The sequence below is a fragment of the Syngnathoides biaculeatus genome, chromosome 18 (assembly GCF_019802595.1).
Source record: "Syngnathoides biaculeatus isolate LvHL_M chromosome 18, ASM1980259v1, whole genome shotgun sequence".
NCBI lineage: Eukaryota > Metazoa > Chordata > Actinopteri > Syngnathiformes > Syngnathidae > Syngnathoides > Syngnathoides biaculeatus.
In genome coordinates this window covers 6,185,359-6,194,853 of record NC_084657.1, presented here as the reverse complement: position 1 = coordinate 6,194,853, position 9,495 = coordinate 6,185,359, and the positions used below count along the sequence as shown (strand labels likewise).

The window sequence follows — 9,495 nt, the reverse complement described above, 5'->3', positions numbered from 1 at the left end:
AATATAGATGAATTTTCACATGCCAAGTGGCAAATATGTACCATGGCGAATTATGCACCAAACAGCCCACAATGACAAAAAGAATAAAGGGAATTTTTTGGCGTGTTTTAGATTTTGGCTAATTTATTGATCATAATAAAAATATAATCCTGTCTCAGAGGCCTGGGCAATTACTTGGACTTCATGCTCGGTTTGTCCTCTAACCTGCTGTGTAAACTATCGGACCTTACACAGGCAGGTGTGAGCTTTTCCAAATGATCTCCAATCGGCTGAATTCACCACAGGCAGCCTGCAATTAATCTGTAGAAACATCTCAAGCATGATCAGTGGAAACAGGAGGCACCAGAGCTCAGTTTTGTGCTTCACTGCAAAGGTTGTGAATACATATTTATGTGTGATTTTAATTAATAATAATCGTGTAGAGTTTGGAGGAATAAAAGGGAATTGATTCCATTTTGGAATGAGGCACTGACGTAAAATGTGGCGCTCTGTGAATACTTTATTTATGCATTAGAGAGTGCTGAGGGGTGGGGGGGGCGTTGCCCCATTCTCCAATTTTCATTTTTTTGTGCACATTTTAAAGAGCAACAAGCATATGTAAAAACACCATTGAATTCCAAGCAACTTCATTATTTGCTGCTAAGTACATAAATAGTCGTAAATATTGACTTGTCATGGGCTGCATTTCACATGGCTGTCAGGTGACGTTAATGGCTGAATTGTTAATGAAACCGGTTTCGGGTCCAGCTTGCCTCACTGGGAGACCAGTGTGCTCCCTGCAGACGGGGCGCTTTCATATCAGCTTGTAGCAGGACTGGGACTGTGAAATCTTCTCTTTTCTCCACTGCTGCAGTCAGCCTGTGGGATGGTGAGCTTTTTGTCATGAGGGATGACACGCAAAGAGCATTGCGCTGTCCTGTAAATATTGACGTATTTTTCATTTTGCTCACCTTAGAAGACAATAATTGTGTAGCCGGTTGGAATTGGATCAGATGAAATAGTTCATCAAATATTGAGGGAAGGAAATAAACACCACTAACAGATTTGGTTGGTTGTTTCCATTGCAGCAGAAAACGCAGTTTAACGTGTGTCACGCCATGTGTGGTTAACAAATAAATAAGTAAGTAAATAAATAAACAACTAAAAGCCTCCATGGTTCTTCAATGTGTTTTAAGGATTTCTCTGGTATGGAATTACTTGCCACCAAAAGTAATTTTAAAGCAGTGTATGATCTCACTGAGAATACATTAGTAAGAATGGAAAAACAGATTACCATTTGTGCATCTTGCTGAACTGGATGCCCAGGGGGCAGCAGGAAATGAAGAAAAAGATGGCCTTAAAATGGCACACCGACCCAAATGAAAGTTAACAGCACACCATTATGACACCTCACGTCCATTTATGTCGGCACAAAACCACACAGATGATTTACACTGCATTCAAAGATGCCCTTTACATGAAGAAGAGTTGTCTCCTTTAAAATTGTGCGATTCTATAATAAATCGCAACACTGTCCTCAGGTGGCCGATATTGTGTATTATATTGTGGTTATGGAGGCCACACAGGACTTTTGAGAGTGTGCTTCATTTAACCTGTTTTGAGGATTTATTCAACTTGATATGCAGTGTAAGGTAGCTTTGTAAGTTCCTTGACCCTACTTCTTTTCCTTTCGGCTTGTCCCGTTAGGAGTCGCCACAACGTGTCATCTTTTTCCATCTAAGCCTATCTCGTGCATCTTCCTCTCTAGCACCTCATGTCCTCATGTCTTCCCTCACAACATCCATCAACCTTTTCTTTGGTCTTCCTCTCTCTCTTTTGTCTGGCAGCTCCATCCTCAGCACCCTTCTACCAATATAGTCACTCTCTCCTCTCTGAACATGCCCAAACCATTGCAGTCTGCTCTCTCTAACCTTGTCTCCAAAACATCCAACTTTGGCTGTCCCTCTAATGAGCCCATTTCTAATCCTATCCAACCTGCTCACTCCGAGCGAGAACCTCAACATCTTCATTTCTCCTACCTCAAGTTCTGCTTCTTGTTGTTTCTCCAGGGTCACCGTCTCTTATCCGTACATCATAGCCGGCCTCACCAGCGTTTTATAAATTTTGCCTTTCATCCTGCCGGATACTCTTCTGTCACATAGAACACCAGACACCTTCCGCCAACTGTTCCACCCAGCTTGGACCAGTTTCTTCACTTCCTTACCACACTCTCCATTGCTCTGTATTGTTGACCAAGTATTTGAAGTCGTCCACCCTATCTCACTATCTCTTCTCCCTGGAGCTTCACTCTTGCTCCCCCGCCCCTCTCATTCACGCACATATATTCTGCTTTGCTTCAGCTAATCTTCATTCCTCTCCTTTCCAGTGCATGCCTCCATCTTTCTAATTGTTCCTCAACCAGCCCCCTCCACATCATAATATCATCTGCAAACATCATGGTCCAAGGGGATTCCAATTTAACCTCATCTGCCAGCCTATCCATTACTACCGCAAACAGGATCCTGGACCCTACTACTAGTACCAAAAGGCCGACACGTAGTTTTGCCTCATTAGTAACATGCAGTTCTTGCACTAGTCTGCCCTAATCATTCTTATAGTGCGCAAAATGAAATGGAATTTAACTACTGTACATTCAGATAATTGCTAGCAGTTTCAAAACAGCCTTTTCCTTCAAATGGGAAAGTTTTTCAAAATGATACAAACACAACCAGGTTAAAAAGAAGAATGGACATCGTACACTGTATTGTGTCACACATTTATTAGCTCGTCTACTGTTCAACAAATTTTCGCTGATAATATGCAGTAAATTTGTGATTGTCGGTGGGACTAGAATAATATGGCATGTTATTTCTAAAATTCACCTTATTTATTGAATGACCCGCGTACTATGCATTTACTCAGTATCTTTATTACACCTTTTAACATTGCCTTTTACCTTGATATAAGAATCATGAAACGAAATCCACATATTGTAAGTTTCTTTCGGCTTGTCCCTTTCGGGGTCGCCACAGTGTGACATCTCAGATGAACGCACATATATGTTTGGCACAATTTTTACGCCGGATGCCCTTCCTTGTCTTTAACCTTATACTGTACAGTAAAACCGTTGAGCCTTCAAAACTATGACTTTTATAAAGCGCGCCATCGCCCTCAAGTGGGTAAAAAAAAAAAACGCTCAAATGCAAAATTATTGCAGCACGTTATAAATCTCGTAAACCCAGGAAAAGTCTACATTTACATGCCAAAAATACTGTACGATGCTAACCTGTTTCCCTCATCAACCAGAGGATAAATAACCAAAAGAGTCGAAAAAAGAATAACAACTTCCGTTTTTGGACGAGTAGCACTTTTCTGAACACACTAGATGTCGTACTGCTGTATAATTTGCGACAGTTGCTTCCGATTAACTGCAACCTGTCTAATCCTTCGATATAAAAGCCTTTGCAATCGTAATTCTATTTTAAAACTGATGACGCAATTTAAAAATAAAAAAAGTCCGTCATTTATAAGTAGAGAAGATGTGCTCAATTTATTTACCTAATTGTTCTAGAATTATATTAATATTATTGTCTTTTTTGTGTGCAGATATCTACTTTGTGGTGTGAAAATGTTTTTAGATTTTTCCCATTTGCATACATAAATAAACAGTTAATGATTCAATCACCCTTAGACCGTAACTTATGGTTCCACCACAACTGAATTTCAACCGGGAGAGATGAAATATGTATACTGTACACATACTAGATATCATCAAATATTGTGGATTTCAAACTAAAATTAGAGTACCACAGTAGTGGTGAGCATTGGTATTTCTGATACTTTTACTACATTTTTTTTTTCTTTCTTCAAGGAGCTTATGCATGAACATAGAACGTCCCCGACCACCTTCCTGCATGCGTGCAGGCATAACAGAGGAGTGGTACTCAAGAACACTGAAGGTGACACTTGTCTGACATTCAGTAACGTCATGCTGTCAAAGAGTCACGTGGAAACGCATAATGACGTTTACATCCACCAATAACAAGTTTTCTGATTACTGGTTCATTGAAATGTGCAGCCTCATTGGCTCTAAAATAAAAATAAGACTAGATACAAACAACTGTATAGAAAAAATGAACCATGCCCTATAAGTAGGTCTGTGGTAATGACTGAGATTTTAAAGCAATAAAGAATATAGTGTCCGATCCAACATTAACAGTACAAACAGAGAGCCAAATATAGACAATGTATTGGCGCTGGACCGTACGTCAACGTTGCCACCATATTTAATGGGGAAAGTGGGCGTCTAATCCCCCCCCCCCCCCCCCCCAGAAATATAGAAACCGTTTTACACTTACTATGAAACCAGATCTGGTGAGATTAATACAGAACAATTACTTCACTTTAGATTATGTTATCAAAAGATAATGTAATTTTGAGTTCAGAGTTGATGCTTTGTCATATGATTGAATGAGGAATAAGACTTTATCTTGTGACCCTCACTTCTTCTTTTCCTTTCGGCTTGTCCTGTTAGGGGATGCCACAGCGTGTCATCTTAGATGAACGCATATTTGTTTGTTGTTAAACTTATATAAATAAGCAGATATAAAAAAAAAACCTCCTTAAATATAAATGTTCCATACATTTATTTTCTCTGCACTTTATCCTCACTCGCGTCATGGGTGTGGTGGAGCCTATCCCAGCTCCGAAGTGGTCGCCAGCCAATAGCAGGACAAATAGAAATAAACAACCATCCATCCATTTTCTTAGATGCTTATCCTCACGAGCTTCGCGGGGAGTGCTGGAGCCTATCCGAGCTGTCAATGGGCAGGAGGCAGGATACTCCCTGAACTGGTTGCCAGCCAATTGCAGGGCACATAGAGACAAACAGCCGCACTCACAATCACACCTACGGGCAATTTGAAGTATCCAATTAATGTTGCATTTTCTTTGGAATCTGGGAGGAAACCGGAGTGCCCGGAGAAAACTCACGCAGGCACGGGGAGAACATGCAAACTCCGCACAGGCGGGTCCGGGATTGAACCCGGCACTGTGAGGCAAACGCTTTACCAGCTGATCCATCGTACTACCCCAAGCAATTGTCCCCACTCAAATTCCCAATTATGAACAATTTAGAGTCTTCAATTAACCTTCCACATATATTTTGGAGATATGGAAAGAAACCGGAGTACCGGAGAAAAATCACTCAGGCACATGGAGAACAAGCAAACTCCACAAAGGTGAGGCTCAAATGTGACCCGAGTCCTCAGAACTGTGAGGGAGATTAGATTCAAGTTTATTTCCTGTAAATTGTTTTTTGTATGGTTTTCTGTTTGCCCAACTATATTAGTTTGGGTGGGTGGGTGTCAATTATGGGCAACAGAGCCTACATGCACACACACACACACACAAACCTCAAGCCTGATGGTTGATGACTGTTCAAACAAGGGTGCTCGAGCACTTCCCCACCATGCATAGCGGTCACCACATGACTTAGCTTGAAGACTAAATAAATAAGTAAGTAAGTAAATAAGGCGGCACAGTGGGTCAGCTGGAAAGCGTTGCCCTCGCAGTTCTGAGGTCCCAGACCCCCCTGTGTGGAGTTTGCATGTTTTCCCGTCCTGCGTGGGTTTTCTCCGGGTACTCTGGTTTCCTTCCACATCCCAAAAATATGCATTAATTGGACACTCCAAATTGCCCCTAGGTGTAATTGTGAGTGCGGCTGTTTGTCTCCATGAGCCCTGCGATTAGCTGGCAACCAATTCAGGCTGTACGCCACCTCCTGCCCGTTGACAGCTGGGAAAGGCTCCAGCACTCCCCGCGTCACTTGTGAGGATAGGTGGCAAAAGAAAATGGATGGATTGATGAACAAAAATGTAATATTTACATCAGTAAGTAAATCAGAAAGTAATAAAAAAGACAAATAAAGTTGGCAAATGTTTAATGTAGTGAGGAATTCCTTCAGAATATCATGGTGTGGCTGTTCTCTTAATCTTTTTAGTAGTTGTAATGTTTTAAAGTAAAATTAATTTGGTAAATGATGTAATTTGGGGGAAGATTTTATAAACCGTCCCGTTAATAAGATTAAATTCATAGAGAGAAATATTGTTTAGTAGAATGAATCCAAATGTGGCAAGATCTTTGAAAGATGGGCGGAAACGATAAGAGGGAGCATTTGTCTCCTGCATTCGGTGCCTGGTACGACATTCATGTTGAGTGCGACGAAGAACAACAAACTAACTAACAAGAACGAAGAACAATAAGCATTTAATCAATCGGAAACAATTGCTTATAAGAGTCACAGTTGTGCAAAGATGCAGAGTCTTCTAGCATCTAGAGCAGTTAAGAGTGCGTCAACTCCCCGACATTATGTTAAACTTATACGTTATGAAGTTACGTAACTTTACGAAGCATTTGCTTGCATGCAGTACGGTACTATCATTAGGTTACGGACCAAACGGCCTCATTCAATGCGGCGGACGCGCTGACGTATCACGTTAACCAGGCAGGGCAGCCCACTCAATGAGGCGTCTCATCCACATACGTCTGGGACACATCACCGTCGGAGGAGGTCGGACGCATCAACGCTCGTGTTTGACGTCACGCTTACTTCTCGCTTGGTATCGCGAGTAGTCGTTCAGATAAATCCGCAACGCGGCTTTCCAATCGGCCATTTCGTCGGTGCAGGCCATAGCCGTAAAGGGCAACGGGGGGAATCCGCATTATACTGGTTATCTGAAAGGCAACTCGAGAACATCGCACCATGAGTGAGACAGCTATCTCTTTTGCCAAGGACTTCTTGGCCGGTGGCATCTCCGCAGCCATCTCCAAAACAGCCGTCGCACCCATCGAGAGAGTCAAGCTTCTCCTTCAGGTGAAAAGCGTCTTCCGGAAAAAAAAAAAAAAACTGCTTTTGACGCTAGCTCGTTAGCTTTCTAGCTTGTGCCACTTACTAACTAAATACGGTAGAGAGCGTTTCCCACCGATAGACTGTTGACAACACAGACTTTCACTCGAGTAAACCAGTCTACGTCTTGCGCGGCGTGTTTTAAGTGTGTGGATGAGGAAAGGATGTAAGGTCATCACGGGATTGGGAAATGACCTACACGAGCCGGCTTGCTAAAGCTAGCACCCCTCCGCCTTAACCTTAGCCGGCGTTGCTAACAAAGGACAAACATTTTCAAATGCTGTCGTGACGCACTGTACAAATGTCCATCGAACCAAATTACATATTAATCTCGTAATATTTCGTTTATACGTCTGTTGCAGTTACTCGTTGTCATTTATATTCTGTTGTAATTCAACCGTATGCTAATGTGGAAGGAGGCTTGTGAAATGGCTGCTAGTTCTGTGTTGCTCTGGCGACCTGGTCGACAAGTTTTCCGTGATCCTTTTTTTTTTTTTTTTTTTTTACCCATTTATTTATTTATTTTTACAAGTCGCTCCTAGTCATTTTGGCCCACAAATGTTTATTAAACTTAGTCATGCACCTTATCGTCAATGCCGTTCATATTCCAGCAGCATGTAGCCTTGGTTTGCTATTGAGATGGTCATAGTGAATAATTATTCGAAGAGTCTTAAAAGTTGAGATTTAATTGGCAGCAAGGTCATAACCTTGTAATGTGTCACATGGTTGTGGCCTAATTGGCTTTAGTGTTATATAACTGGTTTCTGTCTTTCTCTTTGCCCCTCATCCCAGGTCCAACATGCCAGCAAGCAGATCACAGCAGATAAGCAGTATAAGGGAATTGTGGACTGTGTCGTCCGTATCCCCAAGGAGCAGGGTTTCCTCTCCTTCTGGAGAGGTAACCTTGCCAATGTCATCAGGTATTTCCCCACCCAGGCCCTCAACTTCGCTTTCAAGGACAAGTACAAGAAGATCTTCCTGGACGGTGTCGACAAGCGCACTCAATTCTGGAGGTACTTCGCTGGCAACTTGGCATCGGGCGGAGCCGCCGGAGCCACCTCCCTGTGCTTCGTGTACCCCCTCGACTTTGCCCGTACCCGTCTGGCCGCCGACGTCGGAAAGCCTGGAGCCGGGAGGGAGTTCACCGGTCTCGGTGACTGCCTGGTCAAGATCTTCAAGTCTGACGGTCTGCGGGGCTTGTATCAGGGCTTCAATGTGTCCGTGCAGGGGATCATCATCTACAGGGCTGCTTACTTTGGCATCTACGACACCGCCAAGGGTAGGTCAAGTGCTTTTGAGACCCCCCGTTTGATCATAGGCTCATTAACATATGTGTGTTCTGTTGCTCTCCAGGTATGCTGCCTGACCCCAAGAACACTCACATTCTTGTAAGCTGGATGATTGCCCAGACTGTGACAGCCGTCGCCGGCCTGACCTCCTACCCCTTTGACACTGTCCGTAGACGTATGATGATGCAGTCTGGACGCAAAGGAGGTGAGTTAGTTAACATTCAATGGGTTTAAAGTCGATCGACACCAGCCCCGACTTAATGCTTCGTTCCCTCTCGCCCCGCTCAGCTGACATCATGTACAGCGGCACCATCGACTGCTGGCGTAAGATCGCCCGTGACGAGGGCGGCAAGGCCTTCTTCAAGGGTGCGTGGTCCAATGTGCTGCGAGGCATGGGGGGTGCTTTCGTGCTGGTGTTGTACGATGAGCTGAAGAAGATCATTTAAAAAAAAAAAAAGTCACCTTGTCACCTCACTGTCCAATTCGGCTAAATGTAATAACTTTCCATTTCTTATGGACTCTGCATTCTGCCTTATTTATGGGAACAAAAGTTATAGTGTCCTCTCCACCTAGCTGTGGGTAATGGCTGTACGTTGTGCATTTTGATTTTAAACGTTCCGCACGCCATCTTTACCAATGTCATTCCTTCAACAAGTATAATACCTCCTGTTCTTCACTATTGTCCCAACTCAAATAAATCCGTTCTGGGGAACCAACTACAAATATGGATGTCCACTCTTTTCCTCCACTGTCATGGCATGAGTACACTGGATCATGAAAAAGTGGATTACACCCAACCGCTATATTTACTCGCGCTTATCCTGAGCCTCCCTGTTGGTGGTCACTGCTAGGCTTACTGCTTGGTACATTTACATTAGAATCTTGAAACTATTTTTCTCCATTTGTAAACGGTTCAACAAAACACACTTTTGTGCTTAGCAGGCTGTATCTATGCTTGCTTTTTGTTTTGGCAGAAACTTTAGATATATGTTCAGCGATACTATTTTGGTTAAACTTTGGTACCAACGGTAAATGATTGACCTTGTTTGACATTTCAGTGGTTTATTGGAACATTAAAGTCATCTTTCTCATACAAATTTGTGTATTTTCTTCTTGATGACAAAAGTAGTTTACATACACTCAAATCTTGACGGATGACACTTCATATACAGAATCATGGTGTTTTTATGGGTACTTTTGATGCAAAAATGAAGCAATTGGACAGCATTGGTGCAACTGGTCAAGTGGAGAACGCGGAAGTTTAAATGTTTTCAAAGTGTGGCTGTATTCTTAGCGTCTGACGGTAGATGGCGCCAAAGG

The 9,495-nt window shown here is 42.8% G+C and overlaps 1 protein-coding gene across 1 annotated transcript; it reads left to right on the top strand.

Moving 5' to 3' along the window:
* Positions 1-6,595: 6,595 nt before the first annotated feature.
* LOC133492030 (ADP/ATP translocase 3-like) lies at positions 6,596-8,898 on the top strand. The gene is made up of 4 exons (XM_061803921.1): positions 6,596-6,853; positions 7,679-8,165; positions 8,240-8,380; positions 8,464-8,898. The coding sequence occupies exons 1-4, from the start codon at positions 6,743-6,745 to the stop codon at positions 8,619-8,621; spliced, it is 897 nt and encodes a 298-aa protein (XP_061659905.1). The 5' UTR covers positions 6,596-6,742; the 3' UTR covers positions 8,622-8,898.
* Positions 8,899-9,495: the final 597 nt, after the last annotated feature.